Source organism: Podarcis liolepis (assembly GCF_965112155.1).
Source record: "Podarcis liolepis genome assembly, chromosome: 2".
Lineage (NCBI taxonomy): Eukaryota > Metazoa > Chordata > Lepidosauria > Squamata > Lacertidae > Podarcis > Podarcis liolepis.
Genome location: NC_139555.1, coordinates 112,800,309 through 112,815,866, shown reverse-complemented (window position 1 = coordinate 112,815,866; position 15,558 = coordinate 112,800,309). Strand labels below are relative to the sequence as shown.

The window sequence follows — 15,558 nt, the reverse complement described above, 5'->3', positions numbered from 1 at the left end:
CACACGATCTGGAAGCTGTACGCCGGCTCCCTTGGCCAATAAAGTGAGATGAGCGCCGCAACCCCAGAGTCGGTCACGACTGGACCTAATGTCCCCTTACCTTTAAACACTAGGCGGTGCTACTGCACATATTTCATGCAGGCGTAGTTTTCCTCTGAAGGCCTGAGCTGCTGCTTTAGCGGCCCGTTCTCTGTTTTATTATAAACCAGTATTTCAAAACCCCAGTTCTTGACTTCCATTCCTATTGTAATAAATCTCCCTCTGCACACTTTGCCCTAGTAGAGGCATTTTCTGTACACATAACTTGGTTGGAGAACGGGCATCGCAAAATCTGGAGAAATGCCTGTTTCCAAGCATGGTTGCTTACGTTTTTTATTAGAAAGTGTGAATTATGTAGCCCTGCCTTTAAAAGCAAATGGAATTCAATTTCTATCTCCCCCCCCCCCCCCCGCAGCATGAACCTCCTAGTACAACTCCCTGATTTGTGAGTGATCTTGAGAAACCAGCACTGGATTCTTTTAAGAGGCAGAATGAGGTGGCAGGGAGAGGGGAGGAAAAAAACCACCCTTATGTAAATAAATAAACTTTCTCCCCCATCAGAGCCCAATCCTGAAAAGATATTCATAGAGGTGGCCTTGGCAGGTGATGCTCTTGTAGAAGACAACAAATCAGAAGACAAACTTTATTTTCCCCATGGCTGTCATGGGAAGCAAGCAAATAACGTTCAGGATTTCACACATCAGCAAAAGTAGCAAGCATCTTCACAAAGGGGAAGGTCTCCGTGTGTTTCTGAATTGAAGATTTCTTTAAAGATGAACATGGAAATAGCTTTCAAATGTCTCCACGTATATTGCATCATTGTATCTGTGCTAATCTTGGGAAGTGTGAACTAGGAACAGGACCGGATTTAGGTTTGAGGAGGCCCTAAGCTACTGAAGGTATTGGGGCCCTTTATATGTCCAGCTCTCCTTTGTCAACAACAAATTGTCACTGTTGGATATATGCTATATGGTAATTTATGGACCTAACAGGTATCTAAAGCCATCTGCACATAACAAAATCTGTACATCATAGGAGCCTACACAACACAAAACACTGTTGCTGTATGTACCGTAGGTTCCATTTTATTTGTTTTTTTACCTTATATTTTGGAAATGTACATCCAGGTTTTTTTTCCTTTAAATTTTTTGGGGGCCCCCAAGAGAGTGGGGCCCTAATCTATAGCTTGTTTAGCTTATACGTAAATCCAAGACTGACTAGGAAGTGTGAATGCAAACCAGATCAAACTCACAAAACACCAGACCTAGAAAGCTACAGGCCCCAAAACAGACACTTGCAAGGAGACAGTAGCTCACGGATACAGACCTAAGCTTCATTTTCACGCTGCCTGCGTGAAAGGTCTCCCATGAGTAGAAAGGGCAAGTGGGGATTGCGTCACAAGATCCCTGGACATCTGCAAAGGGATGTCGGCTTGAGAGCATCTATTCACCCATAGGCACTCTGTGCAAATAGGACCAACCCCAATTGCACAGTGGTCCCTATTTCTTGGAATGCCTTTCCACCTGTGAGCAGCCTGCAGCTGTACTTTTGCAGCTATTAAGAGAAGGCAGTGGTTCAGTGCTGGGTCTAGGTCTAATGTGTGAAGGGAGCAACAGATTCCTTCCTACATATCATAACCAGTGCAAGGAAACTCAAACTGTGCTAGATGCTTCCTTTTGCTTCAACATAGGGTGGCTTTCCTCTGTTTAGGGTCAAAAGATTGAGATGAAGTAGTGACAATGTCTAGAACCCTTGATTTTCTCTCCTTTCACCTTTGGCACTGCATCAACGTATTATAGCTTCTTTTTAATATTTTGGGGAACTGCCAGTCACCTTTCCTGTAACTTGAATCCACTGGTTTGGGTACTACCCTCTGTAGCAGGAGAAAACAAGCTTGCTCCAACTTCCTTGTGACAGCCCTTAAGATATTTAAGATATTATATTTATTTCAAAGCACAGCCACCAAAGGAATCCTTGAACTCTGCAATTTGTTTGTTTGTTTGCTTGCTTTTGCCAACGAAGGGTCCTAAAACCTTGGGAACTGGAAGTCCTGCCTGAAAGCTGTTTAGCCCCTGTTGTTGTTGTGTAGAGTTGGAAGGGACCCCGAGTGTCATCTAGTCCAACCCGCTGCAATGCACTTAGGCTACAGGAAATCTGCTGGAATGTGCGTGCGTGGGAGAAGGTCACTTTCAAAGATGAAGAGAGTGGGGGGAGGGGGAGCGGGCAACTAGACGCGCCATTTCGTAAAATCGGATTATTAAATCGGCGGCAATGATATTATCCTTGCAGAAATGTATTATACTTGTGTATGATAAACAAATGGAATAAATATTTCAGAGAATTATGTAGAAAAAGCTACATAACAAACTGTGCGATAGAATTAAGACAACAGAAAAAGTACAATGAGGATGATTGGAAGTTTCTTACAGAAAATTTTATTGAATAAGATATGATGTTCAAATTCATAATCTTTACTTACTGTTAATTTTTGTTTTGTTTCTTTTTATTTTTATTTTATCTTTTATCTTTTTCATTTCCATGTTTAGCTCTGTTGTAATCATTTGTAATATATTTGTAAGGTGGTATTTTAAATCAATAAAGATGATTTTAAAAATAATAATTGGCGACACGTTTCTGAGTCACTTCTTCGCTTGCAAAATACTTGGGGACTGGACTAATAACTTTCACATGCATCCAGTTCTCTCCCCACATGCCAGCTCTTGCAGCTGAGCTCAGCTGGATCCGCCCCTGCCCGGAGGCATTTCCAGGAAAGGACTTCCCCAAAGTCCTAAAATTGTTCAAAGGCTGGAAGGGAGGAGGAGGCGGCAGCAGCAGCAGCAGCAGCAGCAGCAGCCATGGCGTCCGGAGATCCCTTGCAAGGGCTCCGCGAGGAAGCGACTTGCTCCATCTGCCTGGATTACTTCGCGAGCCCGGCGACCATTGAGTGCGGCCACAGTTTCTGCCGAGCCTGCCTCGTCCAGTACTGGGCAGAATCCGGCGCGGGCCCTTCCTGCCCTCAGTGCAGGGAAGCCACCCAGCAGAGGATCCTCCGGCCCAACTTGCAGCTGGCCAATTTAGTGCAGCTGGTCAGGCAGCTCAAAGCGGACGCGGGAGAGGACTCGGGAGAAGCCAGCCCGGCCTCCTGCAAGGACGACCCAGCCCTGCTCTTGGGGGCGGAGGGCGACCCATCCAAGGGGGATCCTGCCCCCCACGACTCCTCTCCCGCAGAAGAGGCTTCCTTGCAGTATAAGGTTGGAAACTTCAAGGGAAAGAGATTTGCTTGTTTGTTTGTTTGTTGCATTCCTGCAATGCAACTACTGCATGGCGTTCCTGCATCGCAGGGGGTGAGACTCGATGACCTTTGGGGTCCCCTTCAACTCTGCAATTCTGTGATTTCCTATTCTAGGGTCATCTAGTCCATAGGTAGGCAAACTAAGGCCCCGGGGGCCGGATCTGGCCAAATCGCCTTCTCAATCCGGCCCGCAGATGGTCCGGGAACCAGCGTGTTTTTACATAAGTAGAATGTGTGCTTTTATTTAAAATGCATCTCTGGGATATTTGTGGGGCATAGGAATGCGTTCATTCCCCCCCCCCCCAAAAAAAAAATATAGTCCGGCCCACCACAAGGTCTGAGGGACAGTGGACCGGCCCCCTGCTGGAAACGGTTGCTGACCCCTGATCTAGTCCAACCCCCTGCTCGGCTAATGCATCCAAACTCGACTTAAAAACTTCGAAGGAAGGAGAATACACAACCTCCTGAGGGAGACGATCTCGCTGTTGAACAGCTCTTACTGTTTCATATACAGTGGTACCTCAGGTTAAGAACTTAATTCGTTCTGGAGGTCCATACTTAACCTGAAACTGTTCTTCACCTGAAGCACCACTTTAGCTAATGGGGCCTCCTGCTGCTGCCACGCCACTGGAGCACTGTACCTCGGGTTGCATACGCTTCAGGTTACAGACTCCGCTAACCCAGAAATAGTGCCTCAGATTAAGAACTTTGCTTCAAGATGAGAACAGAAATTGTGCGGCGGCAGCGGGAAGCCTCATTAGCTAAAGTGGTACCTCAGGTTAAGAACAGTTTCAGGTTAAGAACAGACCTCCAGAACGAATTAAGTTCTTAACCCGAGGTACCACTGTACGCTGTACGCACCACTTACTGATTTCTATACCAACTTTCTTTTCTAGGCAGTATTATTCTTCATCTATTTTGCCACTTTATATTTCGGGGGGCGGGGCGGGGATCTCAAAGCAGTTTACAATAGAGTTTTACAGAGCAAAACACATTTAGGCTTCAAAGGAAATATTTTTAGACCCTTCTCTAAGTGACCCTTCGCTTTCTGCATATATTGTTTGCCTACTTGATCTATGCAGAAGAAGGCTAGGAAGCCAGTTTGGTGTCGTGGTTAGAGTGTGTCAGACTGGGACCTAGGAGATCAGGGTTCAAGTCCCCATTCAGTCAGGAAGCTCACGGGGTGAGTCACTTGCCTCTTAACCTACCTCACAGCCTTGTTGTCGGGATAAAATGAACCATGTACTCCTTGGTGAAATGCAATAGGTAAGCTCTTCTGCTTAAGAAAGCTGGAGAGGCCACCCAGAGGGAGATGTCAGATGACAACCAGGCATCCCAAGATTTTCATGTGGTCAAAATTGGAGTTGCAAAACACAACTGGCACCTTGGGAATTTCTAAAGCTGCTTCCAAGGAGCTCAAGTTGGTGTTCCTGGCAGTGGCGTAGCGTGGGTTGTCAGCACCCGGGGCAAGGCAAGTAATTTGTGCCCCCTAACCCGTGGATTTGCGCCCCCTAACCCTAACCCCCAGATGTTGCGCCCGGTGCGGCTGGCCCCCCCTGCACCCCCCACGCTACGCCACTGGTTCCTGGTTCTCCTCTCCCCCCCCCCTCCAATTTCATTCTCACAACAACCCTGTGAGGTAGGTTAGTCTAAGACAGGCATAGACAAACTTGGCCCTCCAGATGTTTTGGGACAACAACAACAACAACAACAACAACAATTTATTATTTATACCCTGCCCATTTGGCTGGGATTCCCCAGCCACTCTGGGCGGCTTCCAAAAAAATATTAAAATACTGTAATACATCAAACATTAAAAGCTTCCCTAAACAGGGCTGCCTTCAGATGTCTTCTAAAAGTCTGGTAGTTGTTGTTCACTTTGACATCTGGTGCAGTGGCGTAGCGTGGGGGGTGCAGGGGGGCTGGCCGCACCGGGCGCAACATCTGGGGGTTAGGGTTAGGGGGCACAAATCCACGGGTTAGGGGGCGCAAATTACTTGCCCTGCCCCAGGTGCTGACAACCCACGCTACACCACTGATCTGGTGGGAGGGTGTTCCACAGGGAGGGCGCCACTACAGTACTTAATTCGTTCCGGAGGTCCATTCTTAACCTGAAACTGTTCTTAACCTGAAGCACCACTTTAGCTAATGGGGCCTCCCGCTGCTGCTGCTGCACCGCCGGAGCATGATTTCTATTCTCATCCTGAAGCAAAGTTCTTAACCTGAAGCAATATTTCTGGGTTAGCGGAGTCTGTAACCCGAAGCGTATGTAACCCAAGGTACCACTGTACCGAGAAGGCCCTCTGCCTGGTTCCCTGTAACTTAGCTTCTCCCATCATCCCCGAGCTAACAGGACCAGTGGTCCAGGATGATGGGAGTTGTAGTCCCAAAACATCTGGAGGGCCGAGTTTGCCTATGCCTGGTGTAAGAGATGGAGACTGGCCCAAGGTCACCAAGCAAACTTCATGGCTCAGCATGGATTCGAACCCTGCTCTCCCCGTTTCCTGGCTTTCTCCCCATCCCTCCTTCCACAGAAGCAGTGGCTTCTCACTGCAGTTATATAAATACCATTTTTGGTCAAGAGCATAACTGAGAGGTGACTTTCAATCTGCCGTTCCGTACATACTGACTTTGGAGTAAGTCCCACTGAACCCACTGGGGCCTACTTCCAAGTAGAGACACGCAAGTCTTGCTCAAACACATATTTGTTGCTTTGGTGTCTCTGTTTTTAATTATCTTCTGTGTCAATCGCCTCGAGGCAGTGGTTTAGAAAAGGATAAATACTTTGGTGATGATGATGGTATAGTGGAAGGAAACTAAAAATAGATGCATTAGAAAGAAACCACCAGTGAGTCAGTGTGTGCGATCCGACATGAATTGAACTCCTGACAGAGAAAAAAATGCTTTCCTGATTCTGCAGAGGAAAATCAAGTCCCACCTGACATATCTGAAAAAGGAGAGAGAAAAGCTGGTGAACCTGAAACTTGCTGAAGAGATGGGGAGGCAGGAGGGTCTGGTAGGTTTGTGTTTCTTATGGGTGATGTTATGGGGCTGTGTGTTGTCAGGTGGAATCCCCATGGCCTTCTGGAAATTTAATATTTCTGGGAATTTTGAAGCCATGGGTGGGGAACGTTCCCCCCTCGCCTGGGGAATGGAGGCACAATTTAATATTGTGGTTAAAAAATAAACAATATTTATGTTTTTAAAAGGAGCTTTTACAGGTCACAAGCCACTTTGTTACTTTAGAAGCATAAAACATACACTAGTGGCCAAAATTGTGGAAACCTTTTGGGGAAAGTGTATTTCCGAGGTTTGATGCCTCATATGCGGGGCCCCCTGGGGGATATCATCAACTTGTCCCTTGGCACCGGGATATTCCCAGGGGAACTGAAGGAGGCGGTGGTGCGTCCGCTCTTAAAGAAAACATCATTAGATCCCTCAGATCTATCCAATTACCGCCCGGTCTCGAATCTTCCATTCCTGGGTAAGGTGATTGAGAGAGCAGTTGCTGAACAGCTTGGTAGGTTTCTGGATGAAACATCTGCTCTAGACCCATTCCAGTCCGGCTTCCGCGCTGGTCATGGGACCGAGACGGCTCTGGTCGCCCTAACAGATGATCTCCGCAGGCAGCTGGATCGAGGCGGGTCAGGGCTGCTGATTCTTCTAGATCTGTCAGCAGCCTTTGACATGGTCGATCACGAACTCCTGGACCACCGCCTTGCCGACGTGGGGATCCAGGGCACAGTCCTTCAATGGCTGCGCTCGTTTCTCTCTGGTCGGGGACAGAGGGTGGCGCTTGGGGGGGAATTGTCATCACGCCACTCCTTGGTGTGTGGAGTGCCTCAGGGTGCAATTCTCTCCCCGATGCTTTTTAACATCTTTATGCGCCCCCTCGCCCAGCTTGTCCGGAGTTTTGGGCTGGGTTGCCATCAGTATGCTGATGACACCCAACTCTATCTGTTGATGGATGGCCATCCTGACTCGGCCCCAGACACGCTGACCAGATGTCTGGAAGCGGTGGCTGGATGGTTACGTGGGAGCCGGTTGAAGTTAAATCCTTCGAAGACAGAGGTCCTCTGGCTGGGGCGGGACGATATGGGATCGAGGGGGCAACTCCCATCTCTTGCGGGGGTGCAATTAGTGCCAGCACCGTCCGTTAAGAGTTTGGGTGTAATCTTCGATACCTCCCTCTCTATGGAGTCGCAGATTACAGCTATAACAAAGGCGGCATTTTTTCATCTCCGCCAAGCTAAGCAGTTGGCCCCTTATCTCTCTCGTCCTGACCTAGCCACTGTGATCCATGCGACGGTCACCTCCAGACTGGATTATTGTAACTCGCTCTACGTGGGGCTGCCCTTGAGACTGACCCAGAAACTCCAGCGGGTGCAGAATGCCGCGGCGAGACTCCTTATGGGGTCTTCGCTGCGAGAGCACATTCATCCGGTACTATACCAGCTGCACTGGCTCCCGGTGGAGTACAGGATCAGGTTTAAGGTGCTGGTTTTAACCTTTAAAGCCCTATACGGCCTAGGACCCTCGTACCTACGGGACCGCCTCTCCTGGTATGCCCCACAGAGAAACCTACGGTCTGCAAATAATAACATCCTCAAGGTCCCAGGCCTCAGAGAGGTTAGGCTGGCCTCAACTAGAGCCAGGGCCTTCTCGGCTGCGGCTCCAAACTGGTGGAATGCTCTGTCACAAGAGACTAGGGCCCTGCGGGACCTGACATCTTTCCGCAGGGCCTGCAAGACAGAGTTGTTCCGCCAGGCTTTTGGTTAGGGCGCAGCCTGACTCCCTCCTCTGGCAACCTGCACAGAATTTTGTTTAATCGGTTGCCATTAATTTGATTTTAACTAATTTTCATAATGAAATATTTTTAGAATGTGTTATTATTTGATTGTTTATTTGATTGTTGTTAGCCGCCCTGAGCCCGGCTTTGGCTGGGGAGGGCGGGATATAAATAAAAATTTATTATTATTATTATTATTATATCATTTTTGGGGGGAGTAATACCATAAAACTATGTAAAACCATAAAACTCACCCCTTGCCTTTTCCTGTAAGACCTATTGCAGTCGTTAAGAGTCGTCAACAGGCTCATCTCAGCTATCTGCCAATCTCCCATTCCCACCACCCTTCTGAGTAATACCCCTCCCCACCTTCTCACTATATAGAAGGATCTGGCAACTTCTGTTTCAGTGTATCTGAAGAAGTGTGCATGCACACGAAAGCTCATACCAAGAACTAACTTAGTTGGTCTTTAAGGTGCTACAGGAAGGAATTTTTTTATTTTGACTATGGCAGACCAACACGGCTACCTATCTGTAACTGGAACCATAAAACTATGTACCAATAGAAATATAATTTAATGAAGAATGTGATGCAGCAAAGGGGCGAAAGTGGCCCCTTTTCTGTACCCGCAAGTTTTGTGAACAACCATGCCAAAGAACCTCATCATTGCACCTCTGCCCCCTCGCCCAATTTCTTTGTGTTCTCTCCCCCCCCCCGCCCAGATGTTGTTTGAAACGGAGAAGAAGAAAGCCCGGTCTTCCTTTGAGCGAATGCACCAATTCCTTGTGGAGAAACAGCACCTCTGGCTGGGCCAGCTGGAAGATCTGGAGAAAGCGATGGAGAGGAAGCAGGAGGAAAACCTCGCCAAACTCTCCGAGGAGATTTCCCGACTCAACGAGCTGATCGTAGAGATGAAATGGAAGTACCTGCAGCCCACGAGCGAATTGTTGCAGGTGAGTATACACTACCCTGTGGGGAGGGAAGAGGCCTGAGGGGTGAAAGAAGCCACCAACTCAAGTCTGGTCTCCTTGATTTTGGGCATGTTGTTTCCACCCACGTCCTGCATGACTTTCACCAATAAGCAAAGTCCTTGCCTCATGGGGGCTGCCATGTTCCTGTGTTGCTGGCCTTGACTGGCTGAGGTCCATAACTCCAATGCCTCCCTGTGAAGGGAGGGAACTAGGTACAGTGCGGGGGGGGGGGGGAGTATTTGATCCCCTGCTAAATTTGCCCGTTTGCCCTCTGACAAAGAAATGGCCAGTCCATAATTTTAATGGTAGGTTTATTGTAGCTGTGAGAGTCAGAATAGTAACAGGAAAACCCCCAGAAACCCAGAAGAGATTGATGTGCATTATAATGAGTGAAATAAGTACAGTGGTACCTCGGGATGCGAACGGGATCCGTTCTGGAGCGGCTAACAACAATAAAAGTAACACAACATTCTAAAATCAACTCGTTTTAAACTCAATTCAAAATCAAATTGATGGCAACCATTGCGCTAGAGGTCTGTGAGGATTACCAAAGGAAGGGGTCAGGCTGTGCCCTGGCCAATGGCCTGGTGGAACAGCTCTGTCTTGCAGGCCCTGCGGAAAGATGTCAAGTCCCGCAGGGCCCTAGTCTCTTGTGACAGAGCGTTCCACCGGATTGGGGCCACAGCCGAAAAAGCCCTGGCTCTGGTCGAGGCCAGCCTAACCTCCCTGTGGACCTCCAAGATATTTTTGTTTGAAGACCGTAAGTTCCTCCGTGGGACATACCAGGAGAAGCGGTCCCATAGGTACGAGGGTCCTAGGCCATGAAGGGCTTTAAAGGTCAAAACCAGCACCTTAAACCTGATCCTGTACTCCACCGGGAGCCAGTGCAGCTGGTATAGCACTGGGTGAATGTGATCCCACAGCAAGGACCCCGTAAAAAGTCTTGCCGCGGCATTCTGCACCCACTGGGGTTTCTGGGTCAGTCTCAAGGGCAGCCCCACGTAGAGCGAGTCACAATAATCAAGCCTGGAGGCGACCGTTGCGTGGATCACAGTGGCTAGGTCAGGGCGAGAGAGGTAATGGCAATTTGTTTTCCACAGACAAGGAAGGGGGCAGAGGAATCCCCACTGAACAAGTAGTAGCCCTGTGTGTGATCTGCCTGTGCTGCTGGCACCCATTTCTGTCTCTCTCTCTCTCTTTATCTTTCAGGACACCAGAAGTTCCTTAAGCAGGTACGTGGCTCTTTCTCCCCATCCCATTTCATAGAAACATAGAATTGTAGAGTTGGAAGAGACTGCAAGGGTTATCAAGTCCAACCCCCTCTTTGCATCAGGAAGTTTAGCTCCCATGGAGTTATTTGGAAGAGAAAATATATTATTTTCCTCCATCTCGCTTCTTTTTTTTACTCCCCTCCTTTCCCCCCTGCTCCTTCTCCTTCCTTTTCCGATTTCATTTGCCATCAAACAGCTTAAATCCCATTTAAAAACAAACGAACAAAACCCAGATTTCTGCACATGGCTTCCTCCGAAAATCCGGCTTACCCCTCACTGAGTTACAGTTTCCAGCGATTTTAATAAACCACAGCTTCTAGGAATCTTTGGGGAGTTTCCATGTGCTTTCAATGTATTTTGTGTGTGCAAATTTAGACACACACACACCCCAGAAAGATCACAAGAGGATTTAGGGACATAAGTTGGGGTCCGCTAAGTGCTGTGGACTCCAGCTGAAAGCTGCTTATATCAAGGTCTTCCCCAGCCTCTGCTACATGAGACTATATTTAACGTGAAGCATCACTGAGTGATGAGTCCTTGCTTTGTATCTGCACCGGAGCTCCTCATCTCTCTTGTTTGGCCTTCCTGATCCCCCCCAAAAAACAGCAGCAAGGAAATTGCATTGACACAGGTTTGTATAATTAAATTGGCTTAAAGCATTCTGGTGCATCAAACTCCCTTAAAAAAAAACCCACAGCCTTTTTGCAGGAAGGAAAGTGATGGAGAAATGTGCTGGGAAATGTGGAATAATAACCTCCACGCAAACAAATCAGAATGAATGCTTCCTAGACAGTGGACTGTGCATCACCTCCATGCAAGGTTTGTGCAAACAGCTCAGGATGAGTGCTAAGTAAATAGGTCATCTAGAAGCACCTCGATGCTTATGGGAAAAAATATGTTTTCTTACTTTTAAAAAAAGTTATTTATGATTTTCAATTTTTTACATTTCAATAATTTTACAATCATTTCAAAACTCGACTCCCCCCTTTTCTGCAGTTCCTTAAATTTATTTATTTGATTTTCTGCACATTCCAAATTAACTTAATCATTTATTCATCTACTATAAATTGTATACTCTTATAAGCCTGAAGGTTATTACCATAATCCCGCCAATGTTCTTATCTTTTTACACTTGGTTTGTAAATATTGAATAAACCATTTCCATTCTTTTATCAAAAAGTTTATCTTGATTTCTTATTTTTCCAGTAAATACATGAATAAATTTGTATAGAGTTTGGTTAGTTCTGCCCCTATAATTCCTAAAAGGGGAGCTAATATGTTTTACTACCGCTCCATAAACACGACTGTATTCCCTTCTAGGTACGAGAAGAATTTGGGGGGGCATGCAGTGGTCCTTTCTCCCAGGCTGGAAGAGAAGCTCAGAGTTTTCTCGCAGAAAAATGCTGCCTTGGAGAAAGCTATGGAGAACTATAAAGGTACTGAGGGGTTGCAGAAGGAGGAGGGGAAAGGACAGTAGCTGACACAGGGTTAGACAGGCAAAGTAGTGTTCAGCTGTCTTCCCACTGCCAAGAGCCGTAGTAATAATAATAATTTATTCTTTTATTTATAACCTGCCCATCTCTCTGGGTTTCCCCAGCCGCTCTGGGCAGCTCCCAACAGAATATTAATAATAATAATAAATTACTACCAATAATAATTAAGCGATAAAACATCAAACAATAAAAACTTCCCTAAACAGGGCTGCCTTCAGATGTCTTCTAAAAGTCAGATAGTTGTTTATTTCCTTGGCATCAGATGGGAAGGCGTTCCACAGAGCGGGTTCCAGTACCAAGAAGGGCCTCTGCCTGGTTCCCTGTAACTTGGCTTCTCGCAGTGAGGGAACCGCCAGAAGGCCCTCAGCACTGGACCTCAGTGTCCGGGCTGAACGATGGGGGTGGAGATGCTCCTTCAAGTATACTGGGCCAAGGCCATTTAGGGCTTTAAAGGTCAACACCAACACTTTGAATTGTGCTTGGAAACGTACTGGGAGCCAATGTAGGTCTTTCAGGACCGGTGTTATGTGGTCTTGGTGGCCACTCCCAGTCACCAGTCTAGCTGCTGCATTCTGGATTAATTGCAGTTTCCAGGTCACCTTCAAAGGTAGCCCCACGTAGAGTGCACTACAGAAGTCCAAGTGGGAGAGAACTAGAGCATGCACCACTCTGGTGAGACAGTCTGCGGGCAGGTAGGGTATCAGCCTGCGTACCAAATGGAGCTGTTTCCTGAGAGGGCATGGGAGTTTAGCACGGTGCAGTTGGGGCAACAGCAGCAGCAGCACCAGTCTGATGACCCTGCTGCCTCACCTTCACCGCGCTGGCCTCCACACGCTTTTCCCTTTCAGTAACCACCAGTGACGCTCGGCACTGGGAAAGCGAGTGAGCCGCGCCATGCAGTCTGCGGCAAACGCTTCTAGCCATGGATGCAGCTATCTGTCAGCTCCCATTCCAGGCAGGTCACAAGGAAAGACAAATCCTTTTAGATGGGGACCTGTCTTCCCTGGAGCTTCCTGGAAGTGGCTGAAAGGGCATCCAAAGAATTGGATAAGATGACAGGAAGGATTCGAAACCTGCAGGATCAGAGATCCTCAGAGGACTGGAGTAAATATTTGAAAAGCAATTGTAATAAACAGATTACGCTAGTAGGACTGCAATATGTTTCGTAAGGAGGACTGTGCAAAATATTGCAGAGAAGATTATGAAGAGAATTATTAGCTAAGGATTATTAAAAGTAATAAGGAAATTAATGAAATGTAGATTAAGTGATAAAGACTGAAAAATCTTCAAAACATTGTATAAGATAAAAAAATATGTTATATGATCTTTGGGAATATGTAAAAATCAATAAAAATATAATAATAATAATAATAATAATAATAATAATAATAATAATAATAATAATAATAATAACAATAATAATAATAATAATAATAATAATATAAAGAAAGGGCATCCGAAGAACCATTGCCACTGCTCCATCACCTAGTGGTGGCTTGTGCTGATCAAAATGCGGAGTTTCCTGCCCACAAGGGTCCTGAGATTGAATGCTTATTATGATTATTATTCACAAAACAAACCGCTGCTCAACGTATGATGGTCTGAATAACTTTGTCCACCTTTTCTTCTCCGTCACAGAATCTCTGGAGCAAGTTCTGCAACCAGGTAATTTTCTAGGAATAAAAGGAAATGTTGGTGCCCAGTTGTGCACGTCATGAATGCACAATGAACAGGACATTTTGGGAAGGGTGTTTGTCTCTGTGTTTACCGAAAATCAGCTTTTAAACTTGTCACCCTTTCCTTCCCGTAACAGATTATTTGAAGCAGACCTTGCAGAAAGGTAAATAACTCAATGGAATGGGAAGCGTTGGGTGGGAAGTTGGAGATTTAGCAGCTGCCCCTTGCTCAGTTGCTTAATCGGGTGGCAATAATAATACAGTGGTACCTCGGGTTAAGGGACACGGGTTAAACCACAGAGCCTAGGGCTTGCTGATCAGAAGGTCGCGGTTCGAATTCCCGCGACGGGGTGAGCTCCCGTTGTTCGGTCCCAGCTCCTGCCAACCTAGCAGTTCGAAAGCACGCCAGTGCAAGTAGATAAATAGGTACCGCTCCCGCAGGAAGGTAAACGGCATTTCTGTGCGCTGCTTTGGTTCGCCAGAAGCGGCTTAGTCATGCTGGCCCCATGACCCGGAAGCTGTACGCCAGCTCCCTCGGCCAATAAAGCGAGATGAGCGCCACAACCCCAGAGTCGGCCACGACGGGACCTAATGGTCAGGGGTCCCTTTACCTTTACCTCGGGTTAAGTACTTAATTCGTTCCGGAGGTCCGTTCTTAACCTGAAACTGTTCTTAACCTGAAGCACCACTTTAGCTAATGGGGCCTCCTGCTGCTGCCACGCCGCCAGAGCACGATTTCTGTTCTCATCCTGAAGGAAAGTTCTTAACCTGAGGTACTATTTCTGCATTAGCAGAGTCTGTAACCTGAAGCATATGTAACCGAAGGTACCACTGTAATAATAAAGTAATTTTTTATTTATATCCTGCCCTCCCCAGCCAAAGCCAGGCTCGGAGTGGCTAACAACAAGAGCAGAAGGTCCCTGCCTTCGCCCCTGCCCCTCGCTTCAGCACCTTAGCCCGATCCTTTCGCCGACACCATCCCTCCTCCAATTTCATTCTCCGCCCCTCTCTATCCCACAGCCAACGTGACTCTGGATCCGGACACGGCCCACCCCTTCCTCATTCTGTCCCAGGACCTGAAGGGCGTGCGGAGAGTTCAGAGGGAGCAGGACTTGCCTTTCAACCCCGAGAGATTTGACACCATGCCCTACGTGCTGGGCTGCGACAGATTCACTTCCGGAAGGCACTGGTGGGAGGTGGAGGTGTGGGGCAAGGCGACGTGGGCCGTGGGGGTGGCCACGGAGTCGGTCAGGAGGAAGGGGGGCGTCGACATCAGCCCCCACCAGGGGATCTGGGCCATGGGGAAGCCACCCTGCTACTCCCCCTCCCCTTGCCAGTTCCTGGCTTTTACTTCCCCTCAGCCGACTGACCTGACCTTGAGGAGAGAGCCCAGGAAGATCCGCGTGGCCCTGGATTGCGAGGCGGGCTGCGTGGAGTTTTCCGACGCCGACACGGAGGAATTCATCTTCGCCTTCCCTCCGAGATCGTTCTTCGGGGAGAAAATCCGGCCCTTTCTGCAGGTGTGCTGCGACGTCAGCCTGAAATTCTGAAGGCCGCCGTAAAACGCAAACTCTATGGGGCCACCGCCCTGAGAGGAGTAAATCCTCTCCGAAACCTCTCCGTTCTAGATGGTAAGATTCTTCCATCTGCAGACAAGAAAAGGCAGCAAATAAAAACAGTCTGGGTTCGATGGTCCCTTTCGTTACCACTCTTTGAAATGATCGTTCTAAACAAAATAGGAAAAAGCTCCAAATACAGTGGTATCTCTGGTTGCGAACGGGATCCGTTCCGGAGGCCTGTTCGCAACATGTAAGGAACGCAACCTGCAGCTGCGCATCTGTGCATACATGGGTTGCAATTTAACGCTTCTGCGCATGACGTCATTTTGCGCGTCTGCGCATGCGCGAGTGGCGAAACCCGGAAGTAATAATAATAAATTTTATTTATATCCCGCCCTCCCCAGCCGAAGCTGGGCTCACAGCGGCTAACAACAGTAAAATGATAAAACATTCTAAAATCATTTCAT

The 15,558-nt window shown here is 47.6% G+C and overlaps 1 protein-coding gene across 1 annotated transcript in view; it reads left to right on the top strand.

Moving 5' to 3' along the window:
• LOC310700931 (uncharacterized protein) overlaps positions 1–15,268 on the top strand; it is a 28,065-nt gene extending 12,797 nt beyond the window's left edge. Inside the window, exons 8-15 of the mRNA XM_083490884.1 lie at positions 2,838–3,290; positions 6,252–6,347; positions 8,844–9,074; positions 10,302–10,324; positions 11,684–11,799; positions 13,495–13,521; positions 13,670–13,696; positions 14,553–15,268. Of these exons, the coding sequence (XP_083347010.1) occupies positions 2,838–3,290; positions 6,252–6,347; positions 8,844–9,074; positions 10,302–10,324; positions 11,684–11,799; positions 13,495–13,521; positions 13,670–13,696; positions 14,553–15,082 (1,503 nt within the window). The 3' untranslated portion in view covers positions 15,083–15,268. The remainder of the gene's footprint in view (positions 1–2,837; positions 3,291–6,251; positions 6,348–8,843; positions 9,075–10,301; positions 10,325–11,683; positions 11,800–13,494; positions 13,522–13,669; positions 13,697–14,552) is intronic.
• Positions 15,269–15,558: the final 290 nt, after the last annotated feature.